Source organism: Carex rostrata, chromosome 21 (genome assembly GCF_964058835.1).
Source record: "Carex rostrata chromosome 21, lpCarRost1.2, whole genome shotgun sequence".
NCBI lineage: Eukaryota > Viridiplantae > Streptophyta > Magnoliopsida > Poales > Cyperaceae > Carex > Carex rostrata.
This window is the reverse complement of record NC_135938.1, coordinates 5,769,367-5,792,321: the sequence shown is the minus strand read 5'-3', so window position 1 is coordinate 5,792,321 and position 22,955 is coordinate 5,769,367. Positions and strand designations below refer to the sequence as shown.

The following is a 22,955-nucleotide window of genomic DNA, read 5'->3' as shown; positions in this document are numbered from 1 at the left end:
TTAATTGTGCGTATCATATTACAAAGCCTAAAATAATATCAAATAATGTTTTGGTTTTTGGTTGCTTTAGGTTACATGGTTCTCAATTACCAAAATTGAACCATAATCTAAAAATTCTAAAGTTTTTCTTGTGAACTGAACCAGACCATAAATAGACTCTTTTGGCTGCTTTCTTGTTAATATTCAATACAGTTCCATTCCTTTTGTCTTGAACCTTTTTTTATGACGACTTCGTTATATCCCAGTGTAACCGATCAGCTGTGGATTTTATGCATTAGTTAAAGAGAAATAACTAGTTTACATTCTGGCACCACCTTGCATGTGGGATATAACCGATCAGCTGTGGATTTTATGCATTAATTAAAGAGAAATAACTAGTTTACATTCTGGCACCACCTTGCATTGAAGTACGATTCCCATTTCTTAGCTAATACTAATTTATTTACTCAATTCAATTTGCAATTATTATAAAACAATATAACTAGAATAAGAATTCCCACTTAAATAGTGATAAAATTGGGAAGAACTCCGACATAACAAATGCAAGACTAACAACATGAACAGAGTAGAAGTCTTCCTAATTTTGGACAAGTACACTAAAGCAATACATCTATTTGCCATATAGTATCAGACGTTATCATGTTTTAGCTTCAGTTATTTTAATTGCTCAAAACAAAGAAAATAGTAGTTCATCTACAAAGTTCCAATGAAGCACAAACTAAGAGAGGTTTCTGTTGCCAAGTGGAGATCGGCGAGTATCCAAAATAAACCTCTACGAATTTTTTCTCTACTAAATTATTTCCATCATTTTTTATTTTACCAAATAGTACTTGGGCAATATCAAAATGATAACGTTTTAGAATATCTTTACACAATACAGTAATCAAGACCAAAGTTTGCAAAACTGCACTCAATCATATTACTAATTTATGACCACCACTGGCTAGAGCAAATTTCCAAGGAGAACTCCAATCATGTTACTAATTTATGACAAGAAAGATAAAAGCTGAAAAATGCCCAAAAGCATCTAGAAAGCAGCACCTAGGATAAAATCTAATTGGAGTACAAAATTCGTTGATTACATCTCCTAACCCAGGTAGCTGTTGAATGTGAGGTTCTTGGTTTGCTTTAATTTAGTGCCCCAACAGCAGTCAATCCCATTTCTGATGATGGCTGAATGTGAGAACAAACAAGTCAACTAAGCATTACCGTCACCGGTACACGGTCAGGTATACATTTCCTCATTTTCTTTGCCACATTATTGCTTCAATGAGGTTTTAACAAGTTTAGGGTTTGCCTTACGCTCAAACACTAACAATTGAGAGATACAGGCTTGTACCAGTACAGGACCTGGCAGGTATATTACGATACCTAACAATTAAGAGAGTATGACAAAAGGGAGTCGGGCAGAAAACTAACCGGCTTGAGTTCCTCCTCGTGCTTGGGAATAAAGGCAGTATCTACTTTGCCGTTTTTAAAGTCCTGAAAAGTCAACAAATTCCCATATGTTTCAATCTCAAAAACCAAATTAAACAAGAGTCCGACTACTCGAACAGCATCTTTTGTTGGTCAACAAAAGTAAAAAGGTGATGGCATTTGTAGATGAAATAATCAGTATATAGGTTACCTCGATATCAAGAATTAGCTTATGGTAATCAATGGTTGTGGGAATTCCTGTGAATCAAAACGAAATCAAACATTATCGGTCATTAAGTGTAGTAAAGAAATGAAGATAAAAAAGAAAAGAAAAAAAGATGACAATCAGTTCCTAGAAATCATTATGGTTCACTCAAATACATCCCTAACATGTACCAGCTAGCAAGGATTTCAGTCTTGGGTCTTGGTATTGAGCCATTGAGGCTCGCTACCAAGACATACGATACTAAGCTGAATGAATCATTATAACAAATTATCCAACACAACAAAACACAACCAGTTTGGAACCGATGGGTCATAGCCTAGCTTGAAGGCTTAATTTTGGTAACCAAATAGAGTAAATCCAATTTTGACTGGCATAAAGAATGAAGAACACAGGAACACACTATAACAAATTCTAAAGAGTGCCATACTGGAAAGATTTTTAATTTCTATAATAACAAGATCCAGAAACTTACCTTTGATGATAGTATCAGAGAGAGCTCTTTTCATTCTCTCAATTGCCTTCTCCCGAGTAGGTGCCCAGACAATAAGCTTCGCCCATAAAATATAAGTGGTGCTTAGTTTTAGATATTTAATTTTAAAGACAATAAAAGAAAATTATGTAGGGTAACCAGGGTTTTATAAGTCATGGTGCTGTAAAATTCAGTACTGCTCAAGTATAACTGCTTTTTGTAGGGGATGGTGGGAATCTAGGTGAACTGGCACCTGGTTGTACTGATACCACTATAGTAAGATAATATGCTTGCATCAATGGCCTTTATGATAACAGAAACTGGCAGGAGCAGTAACACCCTATTTTTTACAAAGTAAAATAAAAATAATTCACCTAAAAGCAAACTTTAAGCAGGAAAGAATAAAAATGCACCTTTCCTAGTAGAGAGTCGTAGCTGGGTGGGACTACATAGCCTGGATAAACGTGACTATCCATTCTGACAAATGGTCCACCAGATGGCAAGTATGTGGTAATCTTCCCTGCATTCATCCACAGAGACTTGAAATTTTGAAAATTTAATTCCCTTCTATTTTTATTTTAAAAAATTGTTCCCTGCAATAGGTTATTGCTTAGAAAATTATTATTTGAAAAATAAGAACTGAAACAAATAGTACACAAATGATAATAAAAGTATAATTAAAAAATATGAAATAAATAATGTTCAACAATGAAGTATTTGCTTCCATTTAGAAATAATAATACCAGGGCCTGGACGAAATCCTTTGAATGCATCTTCAGCATTGATGCGGCACTCAATTGAATGTCCTCTCAAAACAATATCCTCCTGTTCAGCACATGTCAATCAATTTTCTTTTTGTTTTCAAAAGAAAAATCATCTTCTAAACTCCAACATGTTTACCTGCTTCATTGTTAGCTTTTCTCCAAGGGCGACACGAATTTGCTCCTCAATTAAATCAGTAGATGAAATCATCTCTGTCACCGGGTGCTCCACCTAATTCAGAACCCATAGGATGAATACATCAAAGTTCACACCTTTACATCATGTAATTTTTTAATGTTACATATCTTAAAGCTACCAACTAACCTACTATAAAATATATACAAGTCCCTCAATCATTACATGTCATTTTCTGCAGAAAAGAGCAGAAGCAGGTTCAAGAGAAGGAAAACATATAAAGTGCATCAAGCACATCCAGTTAGCCCTGCCATGCCCTGATCCGTCCCCAAAACGATAAACAAAGACCCATTCTAACCCAAGGATGAATGTAGTACAATATGAATGGCAGTTGTTTCATGGTGTGCTTCAGGTATCATACTGTGTAGGTGAATGGTACGTACCATGCCCAAGAAGGCCCCGAAAACAGATCAGGTGTTACTATCGGCTACTTTCCTTGGTATGAACAAAAGATAAATATGCTGTATTATATATCACATTTACCTGAATTCTGGTGTTCATTTCCATGAAATAGAAATCACCTCTCTCGTCCAAAAGAAATTCAACAGTTCCAACACCAATGTAACCAATGGATGCGGCTGCTGCAACAGCTGCATCACCCATTGCTTTTCTGAGCTTTGTTGTCAGTGCAGGAGAGGGAGCCTCTTCTAGAAGTTTCTGGTTTCTTCTCTGTCAAAGAAAATAGTAGACGGTCAAAATTTAGATTAATAAGGATTCTTGCAGAAGAGGTTCAAGTGACTAGAGAAGTGTAGATAAATGAACTCAAGAGAAAAGGTCAAAAGTACACTAAAGGGAATAAAAACAAACAAAAATGATACCTGGATGCTACAATCACGCTCACCGAAGTGAACAACATTTCCAAACTTGTCAGCAAGTACCTGTTTCAACAACCAAGGTGACATGGAATGTTAATGCAAAAAAAAAAAAACCAATAATAATAAAGCACCTCATGATTTCTTGAACTTGAATAATAGAGTTACGTGTATATCAGTCAGCAACTAAATAGTACTGCAGGTACCACTAAATAATTTGGGTTAGGGCTTCTTTCATATGGTTGGACTTATGAAGCTAGATTAAGGCCATGAAGACTTTGGTCCGGGATGCATTGGAAATACTAATCTGATGCCACAAGCAGTAGGGTCCACTAACATAATCAGTCCAATATAATCCAACCAGACCTAAAACAAGCTTTTGCTAATGCAATCTTGGATATTAACATTAGGTGAAGATCCTTACTAAAATCATTAAGAATGTTGTTTCTGTTTTCCCAACAATAGTAGGTCATTAAGTGCAAATATTGAATATACCAGATAGAAACCATTATTTCCGTATTTATCTCCACTGTTAATTGCAGGGGGGGAAGAAGTCAATATTGTTTTTTACATCAGAAATAATCCAACTAATCCTACCTGAAACTCTATGTGTCTTGGATTCTGGATATATTTCTCTAAATAAACTCCATCATTTCCAAAAGCAGCTCCAGCTTCAGACTTGGCTTGCTGTATTCACAGAAAACCAGAATTAATGTAGAAAGAAGTCAAAAGCAAAAAAAAAAAACCTCAAGCCAAGTATGATGGCATAACAGGTACTGAAACAACTCCAATCAATATATTATCAATACACAAGCATCAGACTACTCTTCCTTAGACCAAACATCATGATATTACTTATTTACACAAAAATACTTGGTTCATTTCAACTAGTTCTGCACCGAGATTTTGACATACCTGAAGTAAGTTCACAAATTCACCAGGATTAGTTGCCAAACGCATTCCACGGCCTCCACCACCAGCAGTTGCCTAAAGAACCAAACAAAAATACATTATAAAATATATAAATCATTTTTATCATATTCTAATGTGCACTAGTACACTTGCGCCTTTGATGCAATTAGAAAACATCTAGAGAACCATCTATGCAATTTCCTTAAGGTACCTAAATATGTTTTTTGTTTACCTGGGTTGGATAATAAGATAGGTTATTAAGTTAAATGATTTACCTTGATCATAACAGGATAGCCAATCTTCTCTGCAAGCTCAACAGCCTCTTCAGTTGACTACATAAATAAGATGACTCAGGTCAACAAGCGAAAATGCAATATTTTGACAAAAAAAGTTTCACTTTATTTCACAACCTATTATTGGAAATTTCGACCGCACTGCACGTCATAGTAACATATTCACTACTCAGGTACCATTTGGAGAACATAATTAGCCAGGGTTCAGTAAAAGTTCAAAATTTTGATATTTTGCAGTTATAATAGCAATGCATGTTTATGATACAAGCAGTTATCAAACTAGTGCCACACTTACCAAAAGATCATGAATATGACCAGAGAAAAGGCAAGTAAAATGAGGGTTATTATTTAAACGGAAAAATATTCCCCTTGGACATTACTGCCCCAATACCAATTGAGCCCAGATATTCAAAAATAAGTCAAGAACAGTTGTTGAAAAGACAAAAATATGGAATCACATGGTACATACAGGTAGAATACAAGCACAAGACCCGGCACCAACAAACTACATACCTTCAACAATCCATCACTTCCAGGGACAGTTGGTACTCCTGCATTTTTCATTGTCTCTCTAGCTGTGGATTTGTCTCCCATGACCCGAATACTATTAGGCTGTAAAAAGATAAAATAAGTCAAAACTTTAATTAAAAAACAGCATCGACTTCTTTTCGAGCAGTGGAGACTATGAACAAGGAATGAAGGAACTGCATTGCATGTGAACAAACTCTTTGTAGACATGCCTTGTAAAGTTTAACTGAGGAATACTACTTATATGACTAACATATTTGGAAGCAATGAATTCTACCTCAGGGCCAATAAAGTTGACGCCATGGGTCTTGCACAGATCCACAAACTCAGCATTTTCAGCCAGAAAACCATAGCCGGGGTGCAACATGGTGCAGTTATGCGTTATAGCAGCAGAAATGACATTTTCGGTCAGCAAATACCTAGAGAAGTAAAAAAAAAAAAAACAGATATATTAGACGGCCCTTGTACTGTTTCAACATCACAATGCTAAAGTCAAAGATTACTATAACAGCAAACATGTACTTGTATAGTTAGAGAGCCACTGATGATTTCTTGCATTGAACGCTTTTTCACATTAGAAATTTATTGAGGCCTAGTCAACCATTAGCCTTAATCTAAATTCAAAAATTAAGAATACCAGCAGTAGTTATAACAGTTGCAACAACTCGGTAAAAGGATGGAATTGCTTATTACCTATCAGTGCATAGTATGCGTACTGGTACCATTGGGACTTCAACAGATATGATACTGATGATACTGATGATACTGAGAACCTAGGATAGTGAAGGAGCATAATTCACTCACGATTTATTGCTGGGAGCTTCACCAATGCATACCGCCTCATCGGCAAGCCGCACATGCAAAGAATCCTTGTCAATTGTAGAGTACACAGCCACACATCGAATACCCATCTCATGCGCGGTACGTATCACCCGCACGGCTATCTCACCTCTGTTGGCCACCAGGATCTTTTGAGGCTTGCTTGATAGCTCATCAGTGGCTTGGCATTTCACCAAAAGGGTTGTGGCCCGTGCTGGCCGTGGAGCTGCAATGGCAATCTTGCAAAATTTTGGAGATTTGGCTCCCAAAAACTTGCATTGTGAGCTCGAGATTCCTCTGGCGGGACTAGCGTACAATCCTTGCTAGTAGAAAGGAAATAAATTTCATCATAGATGAATCAAAACCTCAAATTAAATTCAGAAGTACAGAAATGAAATTGAATAAGAATAGTAGACTCACAGTAGGAGAGCAGAACGCAGTCTTGGAAGCGAGAATTGAATCCATCGCCACCACGATTTCCAAGACACTGTGGATCCAATTAAGATAAACTCGAGCTAAAAAATGCAGCCTATGAGGAAACCGTTTCTCGGAAGGGGGGTTTAAGAAGGGAGGAGAGATCGTAGGAGGCAAGCTCGAACTGTGATATGGATTCTACAACCTCTCCATTTGTTATGACAAACTCTATTTCAGGGAAGTTGTATGATTACCATCAAGCTAGCATCTTTGACGATCGAACGGTGTTGGGTTAAGAACAGATCGAGTTGTCAGGAGGAGAGAATTTACGCTGCGCTGCAAAAATGGAGAGGACTTGTACATCTGAGGCGTTAAAGCCTTGAGAGCTCCGCCCAGATGTCTAGTCTCTCTCCAGTCCTGTGGGTACGGCAGACGTCTCTGTATCACGAGATAACGATCCGAGATCCAGCGTTTGATCAAACGCCGTCTCACTTCGGTGCTAGTCGCCACTCGGTAATTATGACCAAATTGTTCTGTGTATACAATTAACATAGCGGGTCGTACCAGAACGCATTATTACCGGAAATTACGGGAATTATAACCCGCCATACACTTAGATGTACTATATGATCTCTGAAAGCATGTCCGAAACAGTAAACAGCCGAACCGACCAATAGAAATCAAGTATTCTCCTATCAAATGCTCTTCGCTGACTTTTGACTCTTTCTCCTAGTTCTCTCTCTCTCTTTCTCCATTGATCCAGTCAGCAAAGCTCCTCTCATTTCTTTGCTTCTAAGCTGGGCTCTTTTCCACTGACCCATTCATCCCGACTCAAAAATGGCAACTCCCTTTTCCTTCTTTTTTCTCCTCCTCTTCTCTCTCCTCCCCTCGGCTCTTTCTCAATTCAACATCTCAGGTCTACTCATAGACTGCGGTGTCAACACCTCCTACACCGACGACCGGAATCTACGGTGGGTCCCGGATAGTCCGTACATCACCTCCGGCGAATCCAAAAACCTCTCTACACCAGGTCTATACACCACTTTCTCCACCCTCCGCTCCTTCCCTTTCAATGCCTCCCGGCCTCGCAAATTCTGCTATACCTTGCCTTCTTACCGTGGTGCCAGGTACCTTGTACGGACCAGCTATTTCTTCGGTGGACCAGGGGTACCGCCGGTTTTTGATCTGATCGTGGATGCTAACTTGTGGACTATGGTGAACACCACGGCCGATTACGTGGCGGGTAGTGCATCGTATCATGAGGGAGTTTTTCAAGCTAAGGGAAAGTCTATGAACGTTTGCTTGGCGGGTAACCCGAATTACACGAAGGGTGACCCGTTTATATCTTCACTTGAGCTCATTATGCTGGATTATTCAGTGTATAATGCTACTGATTTTAATACCATGGCCATGGGGCTGATTGCAAGAAACAAATTTGGTGCTACAGGAGACATTGAGGGGTAATGCTTCTTCTTCTTCTTTTGATTCTTTTGGTTATTTTATTGCTAGTACTGTTTTCACAATGAGCAGTTGGATTGTTTCATTACTGATCATTGATCAAGAAGTTCAAATGCATTTATTTATTCAGGCAATATGTACGGATATCTGTAGTACCAAACTGGTCCAATACCATGAATAGCAGGTCTCAATTATTATTATTACCTCATCAAGTCTTGTTTCTTCCAAAAAAGGAAAGAACCTTGATCACTGCCTTGCTCAATTTCATCCAAAAAATTTGAAACTGTATTTGTCTCGTTACCATATTATTATCAGAAGGGACTCACATGATATAAGTCTGATGTATAAACTCCTTGCCTTCCGGATTATTCATTTTCTGTTTTTCACCATAAATATGCAAAAAGTAGGTATCCTGAAGACAGATTCCATCGATACTGGCAACCATTCCCAGACAAAAAGCATGCAAAAACTAGCACTCACAACATTTCAACCTCATTCTTCTGGAACCTTCCGCCACAGGATGTGTTCAACACAGCTATTGTGGCTGACAAGGGGAGCCCCTTAGCATTTCAGTGGCCACAACTAGTGTCCCTCCAGAACTCCACCTACTATGTGGCACTCTACTTTGCCGATACAGTACCCGGGAAGTCAAGGAACTTGGCTGTGTACATAAATGGGTACCAGTTTTATGATGGGTCTGTGACATCAAATGGCACTGTTGTTTTCTCATCAGAGTGGAGTCTTTCAGGCCTGACAACTGTGACGCTAGCACCTGGTTCGGGTTCAAATCTGCCACCGTTGATCAATGCAGGCGAGGTGTTTGGGCTTTTTAAATTGCAGAATTTGACTACCACTCGAGATGGTATTACAACTTTTTTCTTCTTAGTTGCTGCACTTAAATGCTCCTAATTGTAAGCAGACCAGTAAAAGAGTGATCTTCTTCTTAACTTTAAATGTGAGGCTACGGTACTATGCATAGCGCATATTGGTTTGTACTCAATATCTTCATTTTTAAAGTTCAAATAGTCGATCCGAACCGTTCAACGTAATCTTTATATGAAAATGTACTTGTATATCAAATTTACATTTTTTATTCTTTTTTACTATTTTTTTAGATAGGTAGAAAATCACTTGATCAAAGATTTTGAACCATTCAAAAGTAGTGATTTTCTACCTATCTAAAAAAAAGAATTCTAAAAAATGTAAAATTTAGTTGCAAGTGCATTTTCATATGGAGATCATGTTGAACAGATCAGATCGACTGTTTGGAATTTGAAAGCGAAGATATTGATCCATAGTACGGACCAATCTGTGCTATGCATAGTACCATAGCCTCACTCATCATAAGAATTCAGTCTTTTGCCAAAATAAACAAAGAGACAGAAAAAAACTAATAAAAGGAAAGAGGGTCAACACATCTGGCATCCAAGCTCCTATGGTTTCTTTATTGGCTGCTGTTTGCCTTTGTTATACTTGTAGCATCCATGATAGATATATTGGTACGCAGTGCAATAAAATTCTATCTAATTTGACTGATCACTACTAGTTATGAGCGCAACAAGCTGAATGGGAATCTTAATTTTACATTTGCAGCAATTAATTGCACATGAATATTTGCTTTGAACGCATGTTAAGTTCAAATTTACCAGTGAAGTTTGGTTGTTACCTTAAATATTGAAGCATTTTCTTGCTTATGCAGTGATATCTCTACAAGCAATAAAGCAACTAATTGATAACCCCCCTGAGGACTGGACCGGTGACCCTTGTATGCCTCCTGAGTACCCTTGGACTGGTGTGACATGTACTTTCGGTTCCAGAATCCGTGTGGTTTCGTTGTGAGTTGGAAATTTAATATATTTTCTATCATGAAGTATATATATGCTTGTGTGTTTTCTGTCTGTTTTGTTCATATTTCTTGTGTAAGCAATGCCTTATTCTGTATGCTATTATGACTGAGACCGTTATTTTGTTGAACAGGAATCTAGCAAATATGGGTCTTACGGGAAAAATTTCGCCTAGCATTGCTAATCTGACTGCAATAGCTAATATGTATGCATCTAACTTTTGTTATTTTGTCCTGTACAACTCTTATAAAGTATCAACACGACCGTTGTATTCCTTAAGAGTAAAAGACATCACATTGTTCCCCATTAAGCATGAGAAAACAGTGATCAGCTGATGCTTAGTTCTCAAAAATGTTAGGAGTTGGGACATTTTTAGGTTATTCATGGTAAATATGAATATTTTCTTTCCTACTTTAGTCTAAAGAAGGCAAGTGATACTAATGCTATTTTATTCTCTCGTGAACAGCTCGTTGGCATTTAATAACTTCTCCGGTGGCATTCCCAACCTTGGCCAATTAAACTATCTAACAAGACTGTAAGTCACATTGTCAACACTTCTAAGTTTTCTAATCCTTTTATTTTTCTTCTTTTTCCTCTTCCTCTACCTGTACTAATCTAACATATGCATGTATGCTTTTAGGGATTTACAAAACAACCAACTCAACGGATCAATCCCTCAATCACTTGGAAACATTACATCCTTAAGGGAGCTGTAAGTCATGCTATCTAATTTCTGTTCTTTTAGGAACAATATTTGCTGTTCCTTTTGTTAATAGGTGCATTAGTTCGGTACATCTTTATTGGATTCCCATTCTTGTCCTCCCTTTATATTGAATTGTCCATTTTTTTCTTTGTTTCAGGTTTTTGCAGAACAATAACTTGACTGGTCAAGTTCCATCAAACTTGTTGAATAATACCAAACTAAACCTAAGGTAATAATAGCTCAAGTTTACTTTTGCCTGGATATATAATTTACATCAAGTATAATCATCCTGGAATTCCCGGTTTATGTTTACTGGTGGAATGCCAGGTCTGGTTAATGTTTAGACTTAAGCTTGCACGATACAGATTTGCAACAAATTATAAAATATTCCATTTGGCAAAGGGTAACTTAGCTCGACCAAAACAGATGTATTGCCTCCATAATAAGTAAATAACCAGTACCAATTAGAGATACCTGTATCAGTACAGCCATCCTTTCAAATCCTTGAAGCGCATTTTTCTTTAGCCTGATCTTCTGTTTATTTTCTATTTACAGACTTCATCCAGGAAATAACTTCTCACCAGACCCTCCAGTACCTTGAGATTTCTTTGGCTTGTTTCACTTATTCTTTGTAGTTAGATGTACGTATTTGTGTCTGTAAATTAGGTTAGTAGTTTTATAGAAAGTATTTATTTAAATTTTTTACAATTCTTTATTTTCGGCTTTAATTTTTGCACATTGCAAAAGTCCACCATGTCATGGAATGCGATTTTTGTGGGCTTCCTTGCTGTAAAATCCACTTAAATAACATATAATTTTTCCTTGGGCCGCCTGAACTTTAATGTCCTTTTTCATGAATTGATAACCCTAAAAAGAGTACCGGTGTACACGCTCAGAGTAATATTAATTTGAAGATTTGCTTTTTATATAGGATTTAAAACTCAAATTTTTATTTGTGACAAACAGATTTTCAATTTTTGGCAATCAAATATTAAAAGAATTATTTAACAATTATTAATTATTAATTTAATTTTTAAACCCAGAATTATATGCTTAATCTGTATCTATATTGAATGATGAGATTTGATATATTATTTTTTTTGTTGTGAGGCTATTTATACATCCAGGTCCAGCGTCATAAATTTTTTTAATATTTCAATTTTATTTCACTTAATTTGAAAATTATTGTGAAAGCTATTAAGTGAAACTACCATAGAATTTTTTTACTATTTTTTAGATAGGTAGAAAATTACTCGATCTAAAAATTCCGGACCATAAAAAAAATGATATTCTATCTATTTAGAAAATTGTAAAAATTGTAAAAATTGGTCTAAAGTACATTTTCATATGAAGATTATGCAACTATTTGAATGTTGAAAGTAGAGATATATATTCATAGCACGGATTGATCTGTAATATGCATATTATCATAGTCCTCTCTATTAATTTGTACCTCTAAAATTAGTGTAAGATTTCATCTTCTCCCTCCAACCCATTTTTTTTTTCTCCCCCGTCTCTCTTTTGTGAAGTTCAATCTAAAGTAATCTTATGTTTCTTTACATTTTATTAGAAAAAAAAAATTACTGCTTTGACAGATATTTAGTGAGAAACGAGGTCCGAATCTTGCTCACAATAAGAGCTTATGTTTCATTCTCTTAAGACATATTTCATAACTCGTCAAATAAAAAGGAGAAAGGACAAAAGAGAAAGAATGATCGGATCTAATAAAATAGGTTAAATGACGAATGGACTCTAAGGATGGTGGATGGTTCAAATTTTACGAGTGGGAGAAAAATAAATAAGAATGAGCGAGAAAAATTGAACCATCCGAACGGAATTTGATAATTAAATTTCAATTGACCTCAAATCCCACTCATTTCATTAAAAATTGAACATCTGAACACGTCTTATTTTTTTTTTCTCGCAGATAAGAGGTCCGAAATGAGAATAAAACCCACATGGTTTTGAAAATAGAAATTAAAACCCACTTCATGAAAAAATAATTCCATGCCAATCAGATTAATGGCAACTTTGTCTCGCGGCAAGGCCCGTTAAGGGTAAGGGACCACATTTGTACGCGGGTACGCGGCTAGGCGTAGTTTTGTACTAAACAAACCTAAATTTATACATTATTTTGTTTGTAATACGCGTGGGTCTTAATCAGCAAGTTTGGAAGAATCGTGTTCAGATTCAGATGAAGTTGGATATCTGCCACCACCAACCTAACCGGATAATGCGAAAATCAATTAACCAAAGTCCTGTTTTGGAACTGAAAAACCTGATTGATTCTCACCTACCAAATCATTAGCAAAGCAGTTAAGAGAATTACTTTGGATGCCTGGTGTATGTTTCCAATAGGAGAATCTATTGGATATCGCTTGTCTCGCGGTCCATGTTTTATTCACATCCTCTCCATTTTAAAGAAATGGAGATGTCCTGTTTTATACGAGGATGAAAAAAGTGAAGAAATTTATCCACTTGACAACCACGGTCAAACTTAAAAAAACTAAAAATAAAGAAATTTAGAAAATAATAATCGAACATTACAAACAAAATAATAGGATTTGACTGATTTAATGCAATTTTTTTTATATAGTATAGCCTATAGGAGTGAGTCTATGGTACTATGCATATTACGATTTGGCACCGTGCTACGGCTCTATATTTGAGTTTTTAAATCCTAACGGTCGATCCGAACCGTTCATCTTGTTCTCCATATTAATATGTGTTTGGAGACCAAATTTTACATTTTTTAAAAAAAATTTACTATTTTTTTAGATTTATTGAAAATCACTGTTTTTGGATGGTCCAGAATTTTCAGATCAAGTGATTTTCTAAATATCTAAAAAATAGTAAAAAAATTTCAAAAAATATAAATTTTTGTCTCCAAACACATATTAATATGGAGAACAAGATGAACGGTTTGGATCGATCGTTAGGATTTGAAAACTCAAATATAGAGCCGTAACACGGTAACAACCTGTGATATGCATAGTACCATAGACTCACTCTAGCCTCTAGGTTCCAATTATCTCTCCAAGGAGAATCGATCGATCTCTCGCCCAACTGCCCCATATGCAGTGGTAGTGATTATCATTGCAAAGCACGTACACAGTTGAAAATTAAAATACCTAGCTAATCATTTTTTCACAATAACGAATTCGGCTTATATTATCCAACCTTTTACATTTAGTTTTTCTCTTCAATAATTTTTTGTATGTAAGTGGAGAACTCGCATAAAAAAAAATTTCGTGATAATAATTTCACGTTAAAAGTTATGATTTGGAATATAATATTTTTTTGCGTGATAATATTTTATGCATATAATTTCACGTTAAAGGTTAATTTCTAAGTCAAAACGAAAAATATAATATTATCTTGGGTGAGGACTGGACTGGCAAAAAAATTCGTAGTTTGTGATTCAATTCTGGTTGATTCGAGTTTAATTTGATTCGAAATGGGTTCGAATTGAAACGATTCAAATCAGGTTCGGTTCGAAATTAATTCAAACCAAACTCAAACCTAGCCTGGTTCGATCGAAATGGGTTCGCTAACTTTTATGGTTCGAATCTCATAATAACATTGGTCGTTTATTTACCTGATGAAATTAAAACCCAAGATAGAGAGTCATAATTTAACTTAGCCGACGCTCTCTTATTCTCAAATCTCAATAACCTAGTTCTCTCTCCGCCTCTCTCTAGCTCACTCTCCCTCTCGCTCTAAAACTTAGTCGACACTCTTGACGACTAGCTGTCTCTCCGGCCGTCACTCCTCTCTCTGGCCTAGATGGCTGCTGTCTCTCCTCTGTCTTCTCTACCTTTCGGATTCTCACTTCATTAGATGGTCCGATCGAGGGTTTGATCGAGTGAGCACTCAAGGTACGATTACTTGTTTTACTGCATATTTCAGTTTTTGTACTTAATCCTCTTTTTACGATTATTTGTTGTGATGTATTTTTTCATTAACAATTTTTCACCTTAAAAACATTCATTTCATACCGGTAAAAGGAAGCTATGTGGATTTTGTCACGCGAGAAAAAATTAATGTATAAACTACCGGTATAACTAGGGTTGCTAAAAAATAATTTAGTTCGTGATTCGATTCGGGTTCGATTCGAAAAATGTGTAGTTCGCAATTAATTCGATTAGAAATGGGTTCGATTCGAAACGAATCAAACCATGTTCAATTCGAATCTTATTCAAATCAAACTCAAACCTAGGGCAAGTTCGATTCGTTGCCACCCTAGTGAGGACACCTGACTTAAAACAAAAATTGAACGCAAATCGATTTCATTTGATGCTGATTTAGAGAGATGAAAATTGTACGAAGAAATGGTGTGAAAAGGGTTGAGATTTAAACTTTCTTCGAGTTCATTTTCACCGGGTGAATAGTTTGTTTGCTCTGTTTTCTTTCGTTGTTGGAATATCGTTGAAAATTGACAAATATATATATATATATATATATATATTTTTTTTTTTTTGAAATCCTGATAGCTACTATCAGTGTTACAGGAAACGGTAAAATATAAATACAACACTGAAGGAAAAGAACTACACAACTTAACAACACAACTAAGTAAAATTAGCAGTATTTTAGCCATAGGAGCGCCTCTCTCATTGCACCTTCTGCAGCCGTGACGGGACGAACACATCCTCTCTCAAAAATCTTGTTGTTTCTTTCTTTCCATATTCTCCAAACAGATGAGAAGAAGACAACACCCCACTTCTTTTTTATGGGAATCATAAAGGCCAAATAATTACGCCTTATTTAGAGATCAAACAATTACATCTCATCTAGAGGTCAAACAATTACAACCCGCGGAAGAAGAAACAATCCCCACCTTAATTTAAGACCGTCCTATGCCAAAGAGACCCAAAACATAATCTTTAGTGCGGAATATAATACCTGATTCCATGTCGCTTGTCATGGAATATCAAACCCTAGGTTGGAGAAGCAACCGTCTCCGTGAGCGCGAGACAAGACTCTTGCAAGCTCTTCCTTTCACGCCCTTTTGGTTGGATCTTAGATTAGGTCTTTCAAAGCAACAAGATCGCCCTTGATAAATCATTTCCAAGTTTCTAATGGATTTCTCCTCTCAATTCTTTGATGGTGGAAGAAGGGAGAAGACTCTCAGAATTATGTCTAAGAATAACCTCTTTTAAGAATTTTGAGTTGAGTTGGTTCATCTTGTGCCTTGGGGACCCATCTATATATAGTTATACACTTCTGGCGACACGAGTGCGGGTGGTTCACCCACACTGGATTCAGTGCGTCCGCACTGGGTCAAAACGTGTCTAAGTAACTGCCTTAAAATTCAGCCCAAAAATAGTTTGTATCCTGAGTGCGTCCGCACTCAGGTTCAGTGCGGGTGAGCCACCAGCACTGAGCTTAAAACATAACTTCTGAAATTGACCAAGTCCTCAGTGCGGGTGGTTCACCCGCACTGGAGCTCAGTGCGTCCGCACTGCGCTCGGACTTTTTCCTGCATTGAACTTCCAGAAAATCAACTAAGTCCTCAGTGCGTCCGCACTGCGCTCGGACTTTTTTTCCTGCGTTGTTCTGAAGTTCCCAAAAAATTGGCTAAGTACTAAGTGTGTCCGCACTCAGATCCAGTGCGGGTGAACCACCCGCACTGGGCCACCAAAAGGCTCCCAAAAATTGGCTAACTCCTGAGTGCGTCCGCACTCAGATCCAGTGCGGGTGAGCCACCCACACTGGGCTCCCAAAAGGCAGTTTTCTCAATTGCAAAGTTCAGAATCAGTCCATTAATGATTTGATCTTTGCCCAAATTGTTCTACACACTTATGGACCACATCTTATTGAATACATAGATTGTCTAATATCTTAATTCCATATTAAATCACTTTAATTGTGACAATCATATATGACAGTAAACAATTCATAATTGAGGAGGGTTCAAATGCACCCAAATTTTTGTGCACCTAAATGCACCCTATCATTTTTCTCCGTTTTCAAAATCCGAATAGTCAATCCGAACTGTTAAATGTGATCTATATATTAAGATGTGCTTGGAGACCAAATTTTACATTTTTTGAAATTTTTTTACTATTTATTAAGCCACTTTGAAAAATCGCTGATCCAATGGTCCAGAAAATGTAAAATCAGCGATTTTCAAAGTGGCTTAATAAATAGTAAAAAAAAATTTCAAAAAATATAAAATTTGGTCTCCAAGCACATCTTAATATATAGATCGCATCTAATGGTTTGGATTGACTATTCGGACTTTGAAAACGGAGAAAAAGAATTTGAAAGATAGAATACATTTGAGTGCACAAAAATTTGGGTGCATTTGAACCCTTATCACATATATGCTCAACGTTAGATTAAGATCCAACACTTTCTAGATATTTGTCGTGTGCAGTTCCTTCGAGATTTTGTCACCGTATCTTGAATAGACCCTCCTCTGCACATGATTTGGTATCCCAAGTACCCGGCTACTCTCCTCCAGAAAATTGATGCATATTCACAGTGAAAGAAAATATGTACCGCTGTTTCTAGATTGCAGGATTGGCACATAACATATCTCATCTCACAATTAATACCCCTCACTTCCATTACGTCATGCGTAAGCAATTTCCCTTGTAGACACAAATAGGCAAAAATCTTGACAGTAGGTGGGAATATTAAGGTTCCACGTATAGTGAAAATCGACAAATAATTTTTAACCGTAAGTCGCTCTCTTGTATGTTCCGATTAAACAACTAAACAAGCAACTATTTTTACTTTCTCTTGCTGTTTTTCTCTCGCAAATTAAAATCCTAAAAATTAGGCTTTGATAGCAATATACATAAATTCCAAGAAATTTTAAGTATAATTACAAAATTTCAAAAAATAAATTCATTCCATGAGATGTCTAGCGAATTACGAAATTTTAATTTTATGAACTTGTTTATTGTGTTTATTTCTTTTTCTGTATCGCTGAATTTTCATCTATTTTCGTACTGATGACATCCTATTAGCCTAAGCGGAACCAGTAGCGGAGCCAATTAATACCAGGGGTGGGCAGTTACCTACCCCTGGAAATTGATTTTTTTTAATCGATCATAGTTATTCAAGTTGATACCTACCTCTGATTTGTTAATTGCCTCCCTCTGCCGCCCACAAAGCAGCCCAAAAGCCTAATTCTTATTATTTCCTATAGAGAAACATCAGCGTACCTGTTTAGGAAAAGAAAGAAGCGGACAGCGTCACAACAGACAGGCAGAGGCAATTCAAAAAGAAGCGACTCAGGACTTGGGGCTCAGGTAGAGGCGGACCCTGCTCGCCTAAAAAGAAGCGGACAGCGGCTCAGGGCTCAGGCGGAGGTGAAACGACTGCACAGACAGATTGACGAGGCGTGAAGAGAGATATCTAGGCGATTTGAACCCTAACTCTATTTGATTTATGTTTATAAATTGATTAAATTGAGTAAAATTGAGTCATGAATTGACTAAATTAGGTATGTTTATACTTGATTTCTCAATTGATTAAACTGAGTCATGGATTGAGTAAAATTGAGACGACTGCACTGCCTTATAAATTGATTAAATTAGGTATGCTATACTTGATTTCTCCAAGTATATAAATTTATTCAAGTATGTATACTTAATTTTTCATATTTCTCAGTGAGTTGTTGGACTTATCAGATCATTGTATAAATCGTTAAATTTGTTAAAAATTTTGTGTTTATTGTTGAATTTTTGTGTTCATGCCTGACTCAGATCGCGCCACAGAGCCTAAACAATATAAGAGATTTTAGTATTGGATGATCAGCGAAGCGAGTAGAGATAATATATCTAATGCATCCATGCCTTTCCAAAAGTAAAATAATTTAAGAAATCTATTCTAGATCTAGTTTTTAATCGTAAAAACACAGGATAAATTTAATTTTGTCCGAAATTTAATTACAGTCATTGAATTCCAATGAGAGGTGGTGGCGGTTCACTTTGAACCAGGTTTTTTTGATGAGTACTTTGAACCAGGTTATTGTATTTGTACAGAATTCCACCATTAAACACCGTAAACACCGAGTCCATCCAGTATCTTACAAAGGAAAAGTCCCTTCTCTTCTCAAACGCGCAGTTCTCTTCCTCTTCAAAATTCTCTCACCTCTTCCTCGAACACAATTCAGAATTCATCCCAACTAAAAGGCGCAGAAAGTGAAATTTGGTTTCTGATTCGGCAAAATTTGGGTCTATTTCACATAAAAATGGAGAAACTTGGCTCAGACCTCAAGCTCGGTTCATACTCTCCCTCCACACCAGCCAATTAGATCCAACTCGGAGGTCGGAGCTGACAGAGTTTTTGTATCGTAACTATTTTACATCCTCAATTTTTATTTACAGAAGTTCTCTGTTTAGGCCAAACTCTAAAAAGCAATCTATCCTAACTTTTTAGCTTTGTCAAGGATAATAGTTTGCTCTATTTGAAATTTTTATTGTTAAGCCAAGTCTCGTCCCACTGACTGAGGACCTAATTGTCAAAACTGATTCTCATTCTTTTTGATGAATTGTATAACAGAACAGTTATGCCTACCAAATGTTCGGTGAAATGCCTCAGTGAGATCTTCCCACCTACTTCTGATCACTGTGTACCAGTAAATTAAATAGTGTATCAAGCTAACTTCTTATGTTTTGCATTTGTTGTAGTACCCAGAGATGATGAAGTTATTTTCTGAAAATTGCCATCACTGCTCTCTCCAACCACTTGTTATCTATTCATGCACTATCACAATTTTGCTTCTGTTTAGTCATGGTTTGGCTAATATGGTAAGTGGATTATATAAAGAATACAACTCCCTTCTGGAATACTTGAATTGGTAAAATTAATCATCCTTTGATTTCTTTATTTTCCAGTGTACTAATAGTAACTCAAATGAGGTCTATGATTTGCTTTTTCCCAGGATGACAATGACACTCAAAGAACCAAGGCATGTAGTCCTTGCTCCACTGCCTATCTTGCGGCTGATCCGAACTACCCCAATTTATCGTCAAATAGATCTGCTGCAACTAAACCATGTGAGAATCTTGGTATTGAAGAAGTAATAAAAATTCCCAATTTGCATCGGAGTTTGGAAGGTGAAGGCTCTCACCGCCGTTTAATTTCAAAGCTAAAAGTAGAAGTTGACTCGGACTTTTCATCAACATACCTCAACAGATTCCACTGTGAGCTTGTGATTATCGAGAGTCTTAATGGTGTCTTCGCTGACCCGTTCGAGTTGCAAAGACTTGTAAACCGTAAAGGTATACATCTTACAAGAACCTTTATTTTAGCCAATGCTTAACTAATTGCTCAAGTAGTCAAGTACATGTATATCGGCTTCGACCACTGTACCTGTTCAGGACCAAAAAAACTTCATACTAATTATAATTTATACCAGTGGTACTTCATTACCTGAGGCACACACAGTTCTCATTTTGTTCTCAATTTATTGGTGACTTGAGTATATTTTACTAGTGTAGTTTACCTTGATGCTGCCGTTTTTGGGGATGCAAATCTGGAATTACCCTCTGCTCTTTCAAATAGCTCTTTTGTTGAAATCCACATGGACCTGGTGCTGTCATCAAAAGACAATCATGAGCTTGTTATTGAGATGCCTCTCCATGTTAGATATCCTGTAAGTTCAGAAAACAAAATTTTGTATTATTTCGGACTTGGTAAAAAAAGGATCTGATTGTTTGTTATGAATTTGCAGCCTCTCAATGGTAGTGGCTACTCAAAGGTTGAGATTTCTCGGGCAGATTTATACACAAGATGTAGGAAAAAGGACACAGACAAAACCTGTCAGTGGAGGGTCACTGCTCTGGAAGCGGGACCGGCCGTGACAGTGACGTGGCTTATACCATGCGGAGATGAAGCTCACACTACTGTTGTATCAGCTGTCACCTTCCTTTCAGCTCTGGTCTGTGCTTTGTCAATAGTTTCCGCTTCTACTTTTTATCATCCCACGATTTAACAGTAATGCATTGTGCTTAGTTTGACATTCTTTTTCTTCTTGTTTTCACTGTATAATTGCATTGTGCTTCCTCCAAGCTTAGATTTTTGGGAAACATCACTCATCAGAGTTTCTTTTGACCAGCTGGCTGAATGCATCCTACTGGTATCTAACCCATGTACATCAACCTCTAATTTAACAGTGATGCATTTATTCTTTTCTTATGAGTAAATTTCTTTGTAGTTTGTTTATTCTGTGCCAAGTTTGATTTGCCCTCGAGAACAATTTGACTTCATTTAAAACTTAATCTGTTGATTTAGTAGCTCTTCCATTCAACATAAGGGTCGGGAATCGGGATGGAACTTTTTCCCTTTTTTTGGCTTTCTCAGTGGAGAGGGGAGGCACTGGGAAGTGCCTTTTTTTTTTTTTTTTAAATTTATCAGCAAAGACGGGGGTGGTGCAAGTGTTTGACAGAGTGTAGCGAAGTTCTGACAGTATTTACATTCGTAAAATTAGACTGCAATTAAAATTAATTGCAAAAGCACTGCACTCGAGCAATTAATTTTAAATGCTTTTAGCTTGTAGAAATTGAAAGAAATTTTCATACGTCCCATAAATTAATTTTTAAGATAAATGAGTGAATAGGAACTAATATTTTTGTCAAACATGATGTTTTAAAAACAATTTCATTAATTTTTAAGATAAATGAGTGAATAGGAACTAATATTTTTGTCAAACATGATGCTTTAAAAACAATTTCGTTAAAATATTTTTTTTTTATTTATGATATTAGGTTGTAAATGAAATAGCCACTTATGATTTAAATTTTTTTTGTGAATAAAGATTAGAAGTCAAGACACTCACTATTCAATATCCACAATAAATTCTTTCATCTGAATTTTAAGCTTGCAATCTCCTACAAAAAAAACATTATATTTTGCCACTATTTATTAATGCAGATGTTCCGGTATAGTTCCGCCGTTGAAATTGCACAAATATGAATATGAATATCCGGCTTTTTAGGAACCGAGAGAAGTAAAAGTCGCAGCAATAATTTTTTTTGGTTAAAATAACAGGGTCATGGGTTATTTTATCCTTCTCTGTTATTACAGTGGGAACATATTACTATGGCTAAAACTATTAATTAACAGCTGCAATTTATTGCAAGAAATATCACATGGATGCAGCATAACATAATATCACTTGGATCTCGCAAATTAAGATTTGAGATGAATTACATGTACAGATATAATTTGATATTTTTTGAGAGGTAATTATTAAAGCTATTAATACGAAGTAATTATTTTTTATATAGAAAATGCATAAGTGGTAATATTTTTGAGATCTAGAAATAATTCAATCTGGTTGAAAAATTTATGGTTCGGTTATGATATAGAAAATTCATCAAAATTCACAAAAAATATTTTATTCTAACAACACAAGTAATTTATAAAAAAAAAATAGTAATTAACCTAAGCTTCTTGTGAATATTTCATTCACTAAAGATGAATGATTTAAAAATATAGGAAAATTATTCATAATGTTTGTCAAATTTGAGAATAGCTTGGGTATAAACTATATAGCGAATAATTTGTAACTTCGGGCCACTACTTGTTTATTTAGTCGGGACGCTTTTGAATTCTGATCAGGTTCAATTCATGTCTAAAACATGACACTGGCACATGACATGACACCCCAGGAGACGCACATTTCGAGCATGTCCAGACGAATCACTGTTCATGTGAGAAAAAAAAAAATTCAGTTCAACTGATTTTTTTTTCTCCACGAGAACAGTGTTTTTCAGTCAATTCCCGTGCTCGTGCCCGTTTTCATTTGTCGGCCGAACAAGTCCTTCCTTTTCCAGAAAAACGGAGATCGGATGGGAAAAAATAAGAAGTAAAAGTGAAAAACGAGTCCAGATCCTCCGAAATAACTCAAAATTTGAGTTTAGATCACGATCGTATGATCAGAATCCGGACCAATGTGGCCTAGGTGAAATGAACGGTGCCTTTAATATTCGTGCCAAAACAGATCTGACGGTCTGGATTTAAACTCAAAATTTGTGTTACTATAGGTAACTTAAGTCCTGGTTAGTAGGGCTGCCTTGACTCTGGAGTCTGGAGCAATGACCGGGAAAATGATCGAAATTTTCAGTTTCTATTAGGGTAAA

At 36.3% G+C, this 22,955-nt stretch overlaps 3 protein-coding genes across 3 annotated transcripts; 2 read left to right on the top strand and 1 right to left on the bottom strand.

The window, feature by feature from the left end:
• Positions 1 to 905: 905 nt before the first annotated feature.
• CAC2 (acetyl Co-enzyme a carboxylase biotin carboxylase subunit) lies at positions 906 to 7,179 on the bottom strand. The gene is made up of 16 exons (XM_078322852.1): positions 6,853 to 7,179; positions 6,418 to 6,755; positions 5,891 to 6,032; positions 5,599 to 5,697; positions 5,068 to 5,124; positions 4,796 to 4,867; positions 4,478 to 4,567; positions 3,887 to 3,946; positions 3,552 to 3,737; positions 3,012 to 3,104; positions 2,855 to 2,936; positions 2,525 to 2,631; positions 2,115 to 2,190; positions 1,628 to 1,674; positions 1,420 to 1,482; positions 906 to 1,173 (listed from the first exon to the last, which is right to left on the bottom strand). The coding sequence occupies exons 1-16, from the start codon at positions 6,895 to 6,897 to the stop codon at positions 1,129 to 1,131; spliced, it is 1,602 nt and encodes a 533-aa protein (XP_078178978.1). The 5' UTR covers positions 6,898 to 7,179; the 3' UTR covers positions 906 to 1,128.
• A 371-nt stretch (positions 7,180 to 7,550) lies between these two features.
• Positions 7,551 to 11,687, top strand: LOC144573153 (leucine-rich repeat receptor-like serine/threonine-protein kinase At2g14510). The gene is made up of 8 exons (XM_078322853.1): positions 7,551 to 8,306; positions 8,712 to 9,166; positions 10,004 to 10,139; positions 10,282 to 10,353; positions 10,615 to 10,683; positions 10,789 to 10,860; positions 11,009 to 11,080; positions 11,407 to 11,687. Exons 1-8 carry the CDS (start codon positions 7,684 to 7,686, stop codon positions 11,450 to 11,452), a joined length of 1,545 nt encoding a protein of 514 aa, XP_078178979.1. The 5' UTR covers positions 7,551 to 7,683; the 3' UTR covers positions 11,453 to 11,687.
• A 7,377-nt stretch (positions 11,688 to 19,064) lies between these two features.
• On the top strand, positions 19,065 to 21,007 carry LOC144573149 (phosphatidylinositol-glycan biosynthesis class X-like protein). Its single transcript, XM_078322849.1, has 5 exons — positions 19,065 to 19,157; positions 19,500 to 19,619; positions 19,754 to 20,093; positions 20,313 to 20,467; positions 20,546 to 21,007. The coding sequence occupies exons 2-5, from the start codon at positions 19,509 to 19,511 to the stop codon at positions 20,804 to 20,806; spliced, it is 867 nt and encodes a 288-aa protein (XP_078178975.1). The 5' UTR covers positions 19,065 to 19,157; positions 19,500 to 19,508; the 3' UTR covers positions 20,807 to 21,007.
• Positions 21,008 to 22,955: the final 1,948 nt, after the last annotated feature.

Coding starts and splice junctions, on each gene's coding strand:
- CAC2 (XM_078322852.1), bottom strand. CDS start 6,897: ATGGATTCAATTCTCGCTTCCAAGACTGCGTTCTGCTCTCCTACT. Junction 3,738..3,886: donor AGCGTGATTGTAGCATCCAG/GTATCATTTTTG, acceptor TTTCTTTGACAG/AGAAGAAACCAGAAACTTCT. Junction 2,937..3,011: donor AAAAGCTAACAATGAAGCAG/GTAAACATGTTG, acceptor TGTGCTGAACAG/GAGGATATTGTTTTGAGAGG.
- LOC144573153 (XM_078322853.1), top strand. CDS start 7,684: ATGGCAACTCCCTTTTCCTTCTTTTTTCTCCTCCTCTTCTCTCTCCTC. Junction 9,167..10,003: donor TTTGACTACCACTCGAGATG/GTATTACAACTT, acceptor TTGCTTATGCAG/TGATATCTCTACAAGCAATA. Junction 10,354..10,614: donor CTGACTGCAATAGCTAATAT/GTATGCATCTAA, acceptor TCTCGTGAACAG/CTCGTTGGCATTTAATAACT.
- LOC144573149 (XM_078322849.1), top strand. CDS start 19,509: ATGATGAAGTTATTTTCTGAAAATTGCCATCACTGCTCTCTCCAACCA. Junction 19,620..19,753: donor GTCATGGTTTGGCTAATATG/GTAAGTGGATTA, acceptor GCTTTTTCCCAG/GATGACAATGACACTCAAAG. Junction 20,094..20,312: donor AAGACTTGTAAACCGTAAAG/GTATACATCTTA, acceptor TTACTAGTGTAG/TTTACCTTGATGCTGCCGTT.